The sequence below is a fragment of the Dipodomys spectabilis genome, unplaced genomic scaffold (genome assembly GCF_019054845.1).
Source record: "Dipodomys spectabilis isolate Male_0828 unplaced genomic scaffold, ASM1905484v1 ptg000124l, whole genome shotgun sequence".
Taxonomy (NCBI): domain Eukaryota; kingdom Metazoa; phylum Chordata; class Mammalia; order Rodentia; family Heteromyidae; genus Dipodomys; species Dipodomys spectabilis.
This window is the reverse complement of record NW_024870801.1, coordinates 1084500-1098965: the sequence shown is the minus strand read 5'-3', so window position 1 is coordinate 1098965 and position 14466 is coordinate 1084500. Positions and strand designations below refer to the sequence as shown.

The window sequence follows — 14466 nt, the reverse complement described above, 5'->3', positions numbered from 1 at the left end:
GCGTCCAGCACAAGCACCTGTCCAGTGCCAGGCCTCCAACACCCGCCGATGCACCACACGGGGCGTCGGTTTTGCTTCCAAACCCCAGAGCAGGAAGCCCACTCCCGGGAGCTGAAGCCCTACTGTCCAGAAGCCAGGCCGCCTGTGCGGGCCCCTCCCTGGGGTGTGGGAGGAGGGGTGAGGTGTGGAGGGGACAGGAGACCGTGTGCCTACGGGGCTCTTGCTGGCTGCCTGGCCACCGAGAGGGAAGGGCAGACACGGCTGCTGTGAGCTGAGCTGGCTTCCAAGGGCATTGAGGGCCACGCTGTGCCCAGCGTGCAGAGATCGGACTGCCCAGGTCGGCCAGCCTGGGCCGGGCCCTGGAAGGACCTGGGCCTGGCATGCAGAGATCGGGCCACCCAGGTCGGCCAGCCTGGGCCAGGGCCCTGGAAAGACCTCGGCTGCTGTGAGCTGAGCTGGTTTCCAAGGGCATTGAGGGCCACACTGTGCCCAGCGGGCAGAGATGGGGCCAGCCTGCCCAGGTCGGTCAGCCTGGGCCCGGCCCTGGAAGGACCTGGGCCTGGCGTGCAGTGCCTCAGGCCAGCCCACCTGCAGAGCACCGCGCCGGAGAGGCGCCAGCCGCCCACCAGGCCCCAGATGCGTCCGCACCGCCTGCTTCTGTCTTTGGAATCGCTGGCTGGGAATGGAGGTGGGGAGGCCCCGATTGGTGCCCAGAAATGTGGAGTCGCTGGTGTGCGAGATCTGCCCACAGCCCGGGAAGTCGCTGGTGTGCGAGATCTGCCCACAGCCCGGGAAGTTGGGTGTCTGCCCCCCCTGCCGCCACTTACCCGTGTGTGTGTTACATTCGCTAGGACAACTCCTCCAGCCTCCTGGGATCTGCCTCTCATCTCTGACGTGGAGGGAGCCCGGGGTGGGGGGCCGGCCGGGGGAGGGGAGGTGCTCACACCCTGCCGTGAAGAAGGAAAACAATCCAGCTCTGGCTGCCCCTTCCCATTAGCCACAGAGGGTAAGGCGTTTCCGGAAGGCTCTCTACCCTAGGCAGTTTTGTCTTCTTGCTTGACCCTGGCCAGGCTCTGTCCACCCCTGTCCACCTCAGAGGGTGAGCTGTGTCCGGGCCCTGGGTGGGGCGGGCAGGACTGTGCCCTGCGGTGCCGCCGGGAAGCCAGAGGTCTCCAGTCTGAGCGACTGCCCATGTTTGTGCTCACTGACCGAATGGACGCACGCCGGCCCCGACCCCCGGATGGCTGTGGAAAGGGGCTTTCCCCATCGATCGAGGTCCCTGGAGACCCCCGGGCAGCTCAGCCCCCACACACACCATGGCTGATGCTACAGGCGGGGAGCAGGGTGCGGTGCCCTCTGCCAGCTCCACCCAGCCTGGGGACTTGAGAAACAGCCTTGATCCCTGAGTCTGGAGCCGCACAGCCCCCCAGGACGGAAGACAGCCCCCCAGGACGGAGGACAGCCCCCCAGGACGGAGGACAGCCCCCCAGGACGGAGGACAGCCTCCCTCAGGATGGACAGAGGTCGCGGCTGGCGTGCGTGTGTCCCGTGCCTGTGCCTGCTGTACGCGTCCGTGCCCTGGCTTGTACATACGTGAGTGCTAAAGCACACCCCGGGCCCCACGTCATCACCACCCCGATGTTCCGACTCCAGGTCCCTGCTGTGTCACACCGAGTGTTAGCTATAGGCCCCTGTACTGTTTGTGTGCACTTAAGGCTGTGTCCAATTAAGAAATAAACGTGGCTCTTGCGCAGTACAAACCGTGGATCCCGGCTGAGGCTTTGTTCCTGCCTTCCCTGGCCAGACAGCATGACCCCAGGGCAGAGGATGGGGAGGGGACATCGCTGAGGGGGAGAGGTCACGGGGGGGGGGGGTAGTGGTAGCCAGAGCCCTCGCTTCCCTCACCCCATGGGGCATGCCGGTCTGAGCTTGCGTGGGCCAGGCTGCTGCATCGCCCCGACAGCCCCCGGACAGGAGATCTCGTGGGCCAGGCTGCTGCATCGCCCCTGGACAGCCGCTGGGCAGGAGATCTCGGCCTCAGGACGTCCAGTTTCTGGTGTGTGATCCTTGCTTACAGGGCCCTGGCCTTGGCAGAGGCCCAGCTGGGAGGAGCAGCACTGGACCCTGGCCACTATGGTCTGTGGACAGGAGGCAGTCTGGGCCTGGGGAACGGGTGCTGGCAGGGCCCTGGGCCCACAGACTTGATGTATGGACGTCAGATGACCACTGACCTCCCCTGACAACTGTAGCTTCCAGGGGACACCTGGGAGGGGAGGGGGCTGCAGACTTGAGGGATGGGGCGACGTGGTGCCACCCTCTGGCTGCGGGTGGAACTGCAGCCGCTTTTGCCTCCACAGCAGAAGAGCCGTGGAGTCGGGATCCGTGCTACTGCCCACTGAGCACAGGCCAGGTTCTGGGCCAGGGCAGAGTGCGGCAGGGACAGGAAGCCCGGCTGAAGAGATCAGGTGTCCCCGCCCACTGCCCCAGAGACGCAGCTACTGGTCACTGCGAGGATCAGCCTGAACATGAGTGGCGCTGCCCAGGCTGGCCAGCACATGACCTAGAGGTCCCAGCGCTTGCTGCCCCGGGGCCCTGGCGGGTGTGACGTGGCCTCTCCCTGAGTTAGGAAGGAAGTCAGTGTGTGCTGAGCCGCTGCACTGCTCTGAAGGTACACTGGGACGTGGAGCAGCCCTGGCCCTGGAGCACCGCCCAGCCGGGGGAGGGAGGACTGCCGGGAGGGAGGGCACGCCACGGGCCGAGGACAGCGGGGCTCTGCAGGGCTGGGTGGGGGCCACACCCCAGGCTCCAGCCACAGCCCCGCAACACCCCAGCCCTCTAGAGCCTGGTGGAGATGTTTGCCTTCCATGAGGCCCCGGAGCCAGAACAGAGGCCGCGACAGGAGTGTGTGTGTGTGTGTGTGTGTGTGTGTGTGTGTGTGTGTGTGTGTGTGTGTGTGTGTGTGTGTTGGTTTGCTGAGATGCTGTCTTCCTGTGTAGCCAGGCTAGCCTCTTGAGAGCCTCCTGCTCTGTCTTCTGAGTGCAGGGATTACAGTATCTGCCACCACGCTCAGTTCCCCCTTCCTTCCTTCCTTCCTCCCTTCCTCCCTCCCTCCCTTCCTCCTTCCCTCCCTTGCTAATTTTTAATTATCTTTAATTACACAAGGGTTTTCGGTTCAGCATGTCACCTCTCATCCTTCTTCCTTCATTTACTTTTTTTTGGGGGGAGGGTCCGGTCGTGGGTCTTGAACTCTGGGCCTGGGCGCTGTCCCTCAGCTCTTCAGCTCAAGGCTAGTGCTCTACCACTTGAGCCACAGCACCACTTCCGGCTTTTTTCTGCTTATGTGGTGCTGAGGAATTGAACCCAGGGCCTCAGGCATGCAAGGCAAGCGCTCTACCACTGAGCCACCTTCCCAGCCCCTCCCCTTCATTTACTTTTTAAAAGAAATCCAGGAGTCTTGTCCACCTGGTGCTGGTCCAGGCCCAGCCAAGCCTGGAGCTGTGAAGCTGTGAGCCCTCCCTCCCCTCCTCCCTACTCCGCTCCCCCCCTCCCCCCCCCCCCCCCCCCCCCCCCGGCCTGGTCCCAAGCTGTGTGACTGTCAGGCTCCCACTGGTGCCTCTGCTGATTTCTCTTTGTTTTAAAAAGAATGAATTACAATGCACTGTGGAGAGTTAGGACATGCCACGAGTAAAAAGAGCCGTGCGTTTTCTTGTTTTCGGGCTTCACAGTTCCCCAAAGGCGCTGGTGTGCACAGTCCACCCTTGGCTGGCCGCCCTGCCAGTGCAGACCTGGGGGCCTCGCGGAGCCGACGTGGGCTCCCGGGCCACCTTCCAGAGCCCTGCCGCTCCGCCTTCCACTCCCCCTCCTGCTCCCGCAGAGCATCGTCCTTTCCTGCTCCTCCAGGCCAGGCCTGGGGGGACATGGAGGTGGGGACAGTGTGAGAGCAACAGCTCGCTTACAGAAGCGAGTGCGTGTGCTGAGCACGGCGCACAGCACTGCACGTCCACAGCTTCAGCTTCCCGTTCAAAAATACAGGAGGCACTTGGCTTGTCAACAGACAAACCCTGTGGCATTTTCAAGACTCCCCATTATGTCACCCTGTGGATGAACCATAATCTTTCAGTGTCAGAAATCAGTGTCGCGAGCTTGCTTTCCTATGAGTCTGGGTGTGTGGCTCCCCCATGGGACACATTCCCCGCTGGAATCGTGTGTGTGTGTGTGTGTGTGTGTGTGTGTGTGTGTGCATGCACGTGTGCATGCACAACTTCTGGGAGATCACCACCCCTGGGCCAGCTCAGCCTCCCTCACCTCCCCAGGTCCTTCGGGAATAAATGACACCCATTAAATTTCAAGCCTTGGGTGCTGCTTAGGGTGGCTGAATCTTTTACGTGCTCACTTGGTCTCCTTTCTGTATCATGGCTGGGGTCTGGCCATGTTTTCCTCTGACTTTGAAGCTAATTCCATAATGCGCTCCTCCATCTCTGCGTGGGGCTGGAAGCCCGGCGCATTCCGGGACGTGAGAGGCGAGTGTTTGCCGCTGTGTGGACACTGCGGAGCACTGGGCAAGCCCGCCGGTGTGGGTCCGCCGCCCAGACGGCGTCTGGGTGCCAAGAGCACTGAGCTGGAGCTGCCCTGGCAATGCTGTCTGGCGCCCCATGCGGAAGTTGTGCTTCGTAGAAGTAGATGTGAGCGAGGGAAATGGGGACCGGGAGCACAGAGACCAGCGCGCAGCGCTGGGTTCAAATCCCATTCCCACCCCAGAGAACACAGCAGCCAGCGAAACAGCTGTCTACCCTGCGTGTCCTGTGCTGTGTGTGCGGGCCGTGCGATGAGTGTGCTCACACCTGGTCAGCACACACCCCTGGGGCCCGGTGCGGGCCGTGTGATGAGTGTGTTCACACCTGGTCAGCACACACCCCTGGGACACGGTGCTGGCCGTGCGATGAGTGTGCTCACACCTGGTCAGCACACACCCCTGGGGCCCGGTGCGGGCCGTGTGATGAGTGTGTTCACACCTGGTCAGCACACACCCCTGGGACACGGTGCTGGCCGTGCGATGAGTGTGCTCACACCTGGTCAGCACACACCCCTGGGGCCCGGTGCGGGCCGTGTGATGAGTGTGTTCACACCTGGTCAGCACACACCCCTGGGACCCGGTGGGGGCCGTGCATTGAGTGTGTTCACACCTGGTCAGCACACACCCCTGGGGCCCGGTGCTGGCCGTGCGATGAGTGTGTTCACACCTGGTCAGCACACACCCCTGGGGCCCGGTGCGGGCCGTGTGATGAGTGTGTTCACACCTGGTCAGCACACACCCCTGGGACACGGTGCGGGCCGTGCGATGAGTGTGCTCACACCTGGTCAGCACACACCCCTGGGACCCGGTGCTGGCCGTGCGACGAGTGTGCTCACACCTGGTCAGCACACCCCCCTGGGACACAGTGCTGGCCGTGCGATGAGTGTGCTCACACCTGGTCAGCACACACACCTGGGACCCGGTGCGGGCCGTGCATTGAGTGTGCTCACACCTGGTCAGCACACACCCCTGGGACACGGTGCTGGCCGTGTGATGAGTGTGTTCACACCTGGTCAGCACACACCCCTGGGACACGGTGCTGGCCGTGCGATGAGTGTGCTCACACCTGGTCAGCACACACCCCTGGGGCCCGGTGCGGGCCGTGTGATGAGTGTGTTCACACCTGGTCAGCACACACCCCTGGGACCCGGTGCGGGCCGTGCATTGAGTGTGTTCACACCTGGTCAGCACACACCCCTGGGGCCCGGTGCTGGCCGTGCGATGAGTGTGTTCACACCTGGTCAGCACACACCCCTGGGACACGGTGCTGGCCGTGTGATGAGTGTGTTCAGACCTGCATCAGCACACATCCCTGGGACACGGTGCTGGCCGTGTGATGTGTGTTCACACCTGCGTCAGCACACACCCCTGGGACAAGGTGCTGGCCGTGCGATGAGTGTGCTCACACCTGAGTCAGCACACACCCCTGGGACACGGTGCTGGCCGTGCGATGAGTGTGCTCACACCTGGTCAGCACACACCCCTGGGACCCGGTGCTGGCCGTGCGATGAGTGTGCTCACACCTGGTCAGCACACACCGCGGTGCAGTGCTGATGGACACCTGGCCTCAGCGGTGGAGGTGTGGTTGTGCCGTGTGCTGACCCTGGAGTGGAGCACCTGGTGCTGGTGTGGCGTGGGCATGGTCTGGGCTGGTGTGAGCATGGTTTGGGTGGGGCATGGTCTGGGCTGGCATGGGCGTGGCATGGGCATGACGTGGGCATGGTGTGGCGTGGGCTGGCCTGGGTGTGGTGTGTGCATGGCGTGGGCTGTGTGGGTTTGGCATGGGCTGACGTGGGTGTGGTTTTGGCATGTCATGGCATGGAGTGGGCTGGTGTGGTGGGGTGGGGTGTGGGCGTGGCCTGGGCTGGCATGGGCGTGGTGTGGGCATGGCATGGGTGTAGCATGGGCTTGGGCGTGGCCTGGGCTGGCGTGGGTGTGACGTGGGCGTGGCCTGGGCTGCCTTGGGCCTGGGTGGTGAGTCTATCATTGGCACCAACCAGCATGTGGCTGCTGTCTGGGAGCTGCCTGGTGCCTGCGGGTGCGCCACGCCCCAGGGTGTGGCCAGAGCCCCCCCCAACCTCCTGCGGGGCGCCTGCTGGCACCATCCTGGCTGCGCGCTGAGCCCAGCCTGCCTGGGACACCCACAGCAGCGGCCACCCGGCCACCTCTGGGTCTTGTCTGCGAGGCACCTCTACCTCACCAGCTCCGGGACCCCTGTGCGGCCTGGCCCCCAGGGGCTGCCAGGCGCTCTGGGTCTTGGCCAGGGGAGGTGCAGGCCTTCTCCAACCAGCGGGGTTGAGCCACAGCACCACTTCCAGTTTTCTGGTGGTTTATTGGAGATAAGAGTCTCCTGGACTTTCCTGCCCAGGCTGGCTTTGATCCACGATCCTCAGATCTCAGCCTCCTGAGTAGCTAGGATGACAGGCATGAGACTTCGGTGCCTGGCTCAGCTCTTCAGCTCAAGGCGAGCGTTCTACCCCGTGAGCCACAGCACCACTCCTGGCTTTTTCTGCTTATGTGGTGCTGAGCAATGGAACCCAGGGCCTCATGCAAGGCAAGCACTGAGCCACCTTCCCAGCCCCTTACAAGTGAATTCCTGGTGGTTATATGAATTAGCATGCTGGGAATTCTGGACCATCAAGCAACAGGAGAAATTAATTTTAAAATCATCTTCCACATCAGTATTGTTCATCTAGGCCAGGCGTGGGAATGACTCAGGCCTGTAATTCTAGCTGCCTAGGAGGCAGACAGTGTGGTGAGGACAGCCTTGGGTAGAGGAGACTGCAAGACTCCAGTTCAACCCATGACGCGGTCACACGTGCCAGGCATTCTAGTGACATGTGAAGGCACAGACAGGGTCCCAGTCCAGGTCAGCCTGGACATAAAGCAGCAATGGCCAGCAGCGTCTTAACAATAACCCGCACGAAGCAGCCTGTCAGAGTGGCTCAAGTGGCAAGTGCGTGCCTAGCGAGTGTGAGGTCCTGAGCCCAGCACCTCAGTGCTACCAAAAGACGGAGCCCAGCACCTCAGTGCTACCAAAAAGAGTTCATCTGACATCTTGTGAGACTCGGGTGCCCGTGGCCGGTGGCCATGCCTGTCATCCTTCCTCCGGGAGGCTGAGGTTGAGAGGACTGCGGAGCCGGGCTGCCCCTCGGCAGAAAGCTCGAGGTGCGGGAGCTCCGTGGGGAGCTGGAGGACTCGGTGTGCTGTGAGTCCAGCAACCGCAGGGGCCTTAAAATAGGGAGAAGGCTCAGTCCCGTGCCTGGAACAAGAAAAAAACCGGCAGAAAGCAGTGCTGGAGGCCTGGCTCAGGTGATAGAGCACCAGCCTAACGGGGGGGAGGGGGAGCTCTGAGCTCAAACCAGCGTCGTCCCCGCAAAGTAAATGATAGATAAGTGCGTGTGCGTCGTGAAAAGCGAGGGGTCTTCACCAACAGCAATCACTGAGTGTTAGATGCGATGTTTGTTTTGAAATCTGTGGGTGTGCTTCGTGCTTTCCAGAATGGGGTTCTGAGACTGCTCCGGCTTCCAGTGGCACCCTGGCGGAGCCTGTGTGCCCCCCGCGGGCTGCCTTTCCGCCCGGGCTCAGCCTGGGTGCCAGAGGCCTCGGCTGGCTGGACGCCTGGGCTCCAGGACGGCCGTCCAGGTGCCGCTGGGGGACCCCAGCCATGTTTGCCAGCCGCTCTGGGCCCTGGGGGCCCCGCCCTCCTCTCCCCTGAGCGGCTTCCTGCCCCCCTCAGCAAGGCCCCGCAGGATGCTGCAGGCCCGCCGCGGCAGGGGAGGCTGCTTGGGGCTGGAACTTGTGCCTCATCCTGGAAGCCAGTGACGGGCTGAGATGGGAGGTCTCTCCGCAACAGTTTATTGGCAACAGCTTCCAAGGTCCTCCTAGCTAGGCGAGGTCCAGGCCGCCCTGAGCGCCGCCGTCCCGCACAGCCTGGGCTCCTGGCTGCAGCGTCCCTTTGCGGGTGTCTGGGTGTCGGAGGCGCCGGAGGCCAGCTTCCCCCTGGGGCTGCGGTACTTGTGCCTCTGCCGGTAGAGCAGGTTCCTCTGGGAGAGGCGGGGAAGCCGGCCCTCGTGCAGCAGGACCGCCAGCACCATCCCTGCAAGAGACCAGAAGCCAGGCGGCCCTTTCCCCTGGAATCCTCGCCGCCCGAGGCTGACACCTGAGGGTCGTGGTGTGAAGCCAGCCCGGACAGAAAACTGTGAAACCCTGATCTCAAATTAACCAGCCAAAGGCCATCAGTGGAGCTATGACTCAAAGGGTAGAGCACCCGCTTTGAGTGAAGAGAACCAAGCCAGAGTGAGAGGCTCAGAAGCAGAGCAGGCCTGGGATGGGCAAGGCACTCCTTGGGGGCCCCAGGACACCTCCTCGGCCCTCCCCCCAGGACACCTGCTCAGCCCCCCAGGGACACCTGCTCAGCCCCCCACCCCCAGGACACCTGCTCAGCCCCCAGGACGCCTGCTCAGCCCCCCACCCCCAGGACACCTGCTCAGCCCCCAGGACACCTGCTCAGCCCCCAGGATGCCTGCTCAGCCCCCCAGGACACCTGCTCAGCCCCCAGGATGCCTGCTCAGCCCCCCAGGACACCTGCTCAGCCCCCAGGATGCCTGCTCAGCCCCCCCACACCTGCTCAGCCCCCCCAGGACACCTGCTCAGCCCCCCAGGACACCTGCTCAGCCCCCCCAGGACACCTGCTCAGCCCCCCAGGACACCTGCTCAGCCCCCCAGGACACCTGCTCAGCCCCCCAGGACACCTGCTCAGCCCCCAGGACACCTGCTCAGCCCCGAGGACACCTGCTCAGCCCCCCAGGGACACCTGCTCAGCCCCCAGGACACCTGCTCAGCCCCCCAGGACACCTGCTCAGCCCCCCCAGGACACCTGCTCAGCCCCCCAGGACACCTGCTCAGCCCCCCAGGGACACCTGCTCAGCCCCCAGGACACCTGCTCAGCCCCCAGGACACCTGCTCAGCCCCCCCAGGACACCTGCTCAGCCCCCCAGGGACACCTGCTCAGCCCCCCACCCCCAGGACACCTGCTCAGCCCCCCAGGACACCTGCTCAGCCCCCAGGACACCTGCTCAGCCCCCCAGGATGCCTGCTCAGCCCTCCACCCCCAGGACACCTGCTCAGCCCCCCAGGACACCTGCTCAGCCCCCCAGGACACCTGCTCAGCCCCTCAGGGACACCTGCTCAGCCCCCCACCCCCAGGACACCTGCTCAGCCCCCAGGACACCTGCTCAGCCCCCCAGGATGCCTGCTCAGCCCTCCACCCCCAGGACACCTGCTCAGCCCCCAGGATGCCTGCTCAGCCCCGAGGACACCTGCTCAGCCCCCCAGGACACCTGCTCAGCCCCCCACCCCCAGGACACCTGCTCAGCCCCCCAGGACACCTGCTCAGCCCCCCCCACACCTGCTCAGCCCCCCAGGACACCTGCTCAGCCCCCCAGGACACCTGCTCAGCCTCCCAGGACACCTGCTCAGCCCCCCAGGACACCTGCTCAGCCCCCCAGGACACCTGCTCAGCCCCCAGGACACCTGCTCAGCCCCCCAGGATGCTTGCTCAGCCCCCCACCCCCAGGACACCTGCTCAGCCCCCCAGGACACCTGCTCAGCCCCCCCACACCTGCTCAGCCCCCCAGGACACCTGCTCAGCCTCCCAGGACACCTGCTCAGCCCCCCAGGATGCTTGCTCAGCCCCCCCACACCTGCTCAGCCCCCCAGGATGCCTGCTCAGCCCCGAGGACACCTGCTCAGCCCCCCAGGATGCCTGCTCAGCCCCCCCCACACCTGCTCAGCCCCCCAGGACACCTGCTCAGCCCCCCCACACCTGCTCAGCCCCCCAGGATGCCTGCTCAGCCCCCCCACACCTGCTCAGCCCCCCAGGACACCTGCTCAGCCCCCCAGGACACCTGCTCAGCCCTCCAGGACACCTGCTCAGCCCCCCCACACCTGCTCAGCCCCCCAGGACACCTGCTCAGCCCCCCCACACCTGCTCAGCCCCCCAGGATGCCTGCTCAGCCCCCCCCCACACCTGCTCAGCCCCCCAGGACACCTGCTCAGCCCCCCAGGACACCTGCTCAGCCCCCCAGGACACCTGCTCAGCCCCCCCACACCTGCTCAGCCCCCCAGGACACCTGCTCAGCCCCCCAGGACACCTGCTCAGCCCCCCAGGATGCTTGCTCAGCCCCCCCACACCTGCTCAGCCCACTCAGTGGCCAGAGGCTTGCCTCCCCTCCCCCCCGACTCCCCCCCACCCCGGAACTGAGGCTGGGCTCAAGTGGCTCCCAGCAGGGGCAGAGAGACTCGGGGTGCCCCTGGACCCCAGGCTGCGATCTGACAAGCACAGAGCTCATGCTGGATCCAAGCCCCTGGGTCACCGGGCAGGCCTCAGGCCTGAGCAGCTCCCGGGGCCCAGCTGTCCTCGGCCTGGTCCAGGAGGAGCGGAGCGGCCCCCTCTGTGCTTCAGGCCCGTGGGGGTTCGCCTCCGCCTCCCCCTCAGCTCCTACCAGTACCAGGCTCCAACGCTCCCATGGGGCCCAAACAAGTGGGCTCACCAGAGCCCCCCACCCCGACCGACCTCTGCAGGGCGCCCTCACACCCTCCCTCAGCCAGAGGACCGAGGCTGCCCCCCCCCGCCCCATCCCTCCCCAGCCGCCCGGAGTGGCCTGGCCCCCTCCCGGCTGCAGCCTCACCTGTCAGAGGGCCCAGCCAGTACACCTGTGCGAACTCCAGCAAGGTGTGCCCCGAGCAGCGGAGGGTGACAGAGGCCGCCAGGGCGGGGTTGAAGAAGGCAGAGGTGAGGGGCCCGGCTGTGGACAGAAGCACACGGCCCTCGTGCCGGCCCTGCCTGCGGCCTGTCCAGGCCAGAGCCAGATCCCCCAGCGGAACTCAGCCCCATGCTGCCAAGGTCAAAGGTCACAGGGTCAGGGCCTCCCGGGGAGGCACAACGCCCCTCCCCACATCTCCCCTAAGAGGGGCTCCTGTCTCGGGTCCCGCCTCATGGGAGGTGGCCACAGAGAGAGGTGGAAGAGACAGACAGCAGGAGACCCAGAGAGGAGAAAGGTGACAGACAGCGCTGGAGCCGAGGCCGGCTCACGCCCAGGGTCCTGGCTACTGGGAGGTCTGAGGACTGAGGTTCAAAGCCAGCCAGGAGGAAACGGCAGTGAGACACAGCTCCAATGAGCCATCGACAAGCCATCAACAAGCCATCAACAAGGCTGGGGCTCAGGGGGTAGAGTACTCATCTTGAGCACAAAAGCTCAGGGACAATGTCCGGGCGTTCCTGGAGTTCAAGCCCTGCCAGGACTGGCACACACAAAACAAGACAGACACAGAAGGCGGCAGCTGTGACAGTCCAGGGAGAGGGAACCTCACAGAGGCTGCGGCCAGCCCCAGCCAGCGAGCTGCAGAGAGGAGGGGCCAGCCCCAGCCAGCGAGCTGTGGAGAGGAGGGGCCAGCCCCAGCCAGCGAGCTGCGGAGAGGAGGGAGGGGCTGGGCTGGCGGCACTGCTGGGCGGGGTGGAGCGGGGCATGGGTCCTGGGGACAGCTGGTGGCCAGGTGACCCAGCGCTGGGGCCGGCCAGTTGGAGGCCAGGAGACAGGTAACCTGCTTCAGCAGGCAGCGCCCAAGAGGCCCTGGTGCTGTGCTGACATAAAGCTGGACCTCTGCGGAGGGGTCCCACCCCTGCCCAGGCTGGGGCCCAGGTCTCCAGCTCCTCCCCCCCCAGTACCCCCCCTACCCCTGGCCTCTGCCTCCCCCCCCGCCTGGCACCCCACTCCTGGCTTCTGCCTCCCCCCCCACTCAGTCCCCATACCCCTGGCCCCCCCACCTTCCCCACCCCTACCCAGTGCCCCCTTTGCCCCTGGCCTCCACCTCCCCCACCCCCCCACTCAGCCCCCATACCCCTGGCCTCCACCTCCCCCACCCCCCCACTCAGCCCCCCACACCCCTGGCCTCCACCTCCCCCCCCACTCAGCCCCCACACCCCTGGCCTCCACCTCCCCCCCACACTCAGCCCCCATACCCCTGGCCTCCACCTCCCCCCCACACTCAGCCCCCATACCCCTGGCCTCCACCTCCCCCCCACACTCAGCCCCCATACCCCTGGCCTCCACCCCCCCCCCACTCAGCCCCCATACCCCTGGCCTCCACCTCCCCCCCTGCCCTGAGTCTCCACTCATCACTCATCCAGCACCCCCCACTCTCCCCCGTGCTGGGTCGGGGCTCTAAGCTCTGGCTCTGGCCTTACTCGGTCCCTGGACCGCCTAGGAGTCTAGGACCCCTAGCCGCCTCGGTGCAGCCCTTGCAGGATGCAGATCTCCGCGTCCAGCGTGTCAGCCCCTGGGCTGGCCCCGTCCGGGTCTCACCTGTGTGGGCCAGGAGGGTGACCAGCAGGGCCAGGGCGGGCACGCTGCAGGCGGCCGGCCTGTGCCGCAGGCGGAGCAGCGCCAGGTGGAAGAGGAAGGCGCAGGTGCCCTCGGCCAGCGCGCCCAGGGGCACGGACGTGCGCAGCGCCGAGCTGCAGTGCGCGGACAGGAGGCTCTGCAGCAGGTGCAGCTCGCTCAGCCCCCAGGCCCAGCAGAGCTGGGTGAGGGCGCAGGCCGCCTGCATCCCCAGCCCCTGGGCTGCCAGCTTGAGCAGCGTGCTGGGCAGGGTGGTCTCCGCCATGAGGAACTCCTGCAGGGCCACGGTGGGGTTGGCAGAGGCCCCGTCGAAGGTGGCCCCATGCACGAGGAAGAGCAGGAACAGCAGTGTGAGCAGCAGGTCGGGCCCGAAGCCCCCGGCCCAGGGCCCCAGCTCCGCCAGCGCGCGCAGCTCCAGGCAGCAGGCGGCCAGCTGGGCTGCCCCGGCTGCCTCCCGGGCCAGGCCGTAGGCGCCCGCCGGGAGCAGGGCCCGGGCGGCCCTCCTGGCCGCCTCACACAGGGCGCAGGCAGCGCAGAGGAAGGAGAGGGACGCGTTCAGACCTGCCATCAGTCCAGACCCCGGGAGCCGCGAGCAATCCCAGGAGGCCGTGTGGGAGCCTCCACCTGGCCCCTGGGAACCCCACACCTGCACCCTCACGGCTGCCCCACTCCTCACCGGACAGCTGTCTCCAGAAGCACGGCCACTGTCCCCCCGCCCCGCCCAGCATACCCCCCCCCAGGTGAGGCACCCAGGCCTGGCTCCCTCTCTTGGCGCCGGCTATGGACCTGGGGCCCAGCCACACCGTCACAGCTTCTACCAGCTTTGTGACTCATGCCTGGCCTCCCCTGCGGGGCTGGTGGCCTCGCCTGGGCCGGCTCCCCCAGCCTCTCCCTCCCCTCCCCCCCCTCCCCTGCCCACTCTCTGCCTCACACTGGTCCCACCAAGGGGCAGCTGCTGTTCTCTGTTGGACCCAAGACCTCCTTGTGGGCATCAGTGTGTCCCCAGCCCACAGGCCCGGGCTCCACCTCACTGTGGGCTCTGAGCTTCCTGTCTGGCTTCTAGAAAGGACACAGGAAGTGCTGGCTGGGAGTTCCTTTGGCCCCTGCAGGCCAGTGCTGGACTAGGAAGCACTGTGTCACACAGTGGGGACAGCTCCTGCACAGCTCTCCCGGTCGCCCCACGCCACGGCGTGGACTCCGCGTGGAGGACACGGCCCACAGTCATCAGACAGCACAGCGCCACAGCGTGGACTCTGCGTGGAGGACACGGCCCACAGTCATCAGCACAGCGCCACGGCGTGGACTCCGCGTGGAGGACAAGGCCCACAGTCATCAGACAGCACAGCGCCACGGCGTGGACACCGCGTGGAGGACACGGCCCACAGTCATCAGACAGCACAGTGCCACGGCGTGGACACTGTGTGGAGGACACGGCCCACAGTCATCAAACAGCACAGCGCCAAGGCGTGGACACTGCGTGGCGGACACAGC

General features: G+C 65.7%; 1 protein-coding gene across 1 annotated transcript; it reads right to left on the bottom strand.

Annotated features, from left to right (window-relative positions):
* Positions 1 to 119: 119 nt before the first annotated feature.
* On the bottom strand, positions 120 to 13543 carry LOC122115680 (aquaporin-12-like). The gene is made up of 8 exons (XM_042689084.1): positions 12940 to 13543; positions 11266 to 11382; positions 8504 to 8672; positions 7610 to 7835; positions 3786 to 3907; positions 1594 to 1657; positions 589 to 777; positions 120 to 158 (listed from the first exon to the last, which is right to left on the bottom strand). Exons 1-8 carry the CDS (start codon positions 13541 to 13543, stop codon positions 120 to 122), a joined length of 1530 nt encoding a protein of 509 aa, XP_042545018.1.
* Between the last annotated feature and the right edge of the window lie 923 nt (positions 13544 to 14466).

Excerpts from the sequence above, each read along its gene's own strand:
- LOC122115680 (XM_042689084.1), bottom strand. The coding sequence starts at position 13,543 with ATGGCAGGTCTGAACGCGTCCCTCTCCTTCCTCTGCGCTGCCTGCGCC. Across the intron at positions 11,383-12,939 it reads CACCCTCCTGGCCCACACAG|CCGGGCCCCTCACCTCTGCC; the intron begins GTGAGACCCGGA and ends TTCTGTCCACAG. Across the intron at positions 8,673-11,265 it reads CTGGCTGGGCCCTCTGACAG|GGATGGTGCTGGCGGTCCTG; the intron begins GTGAGGCTGCAG and ends GGTCTCTTGCAG.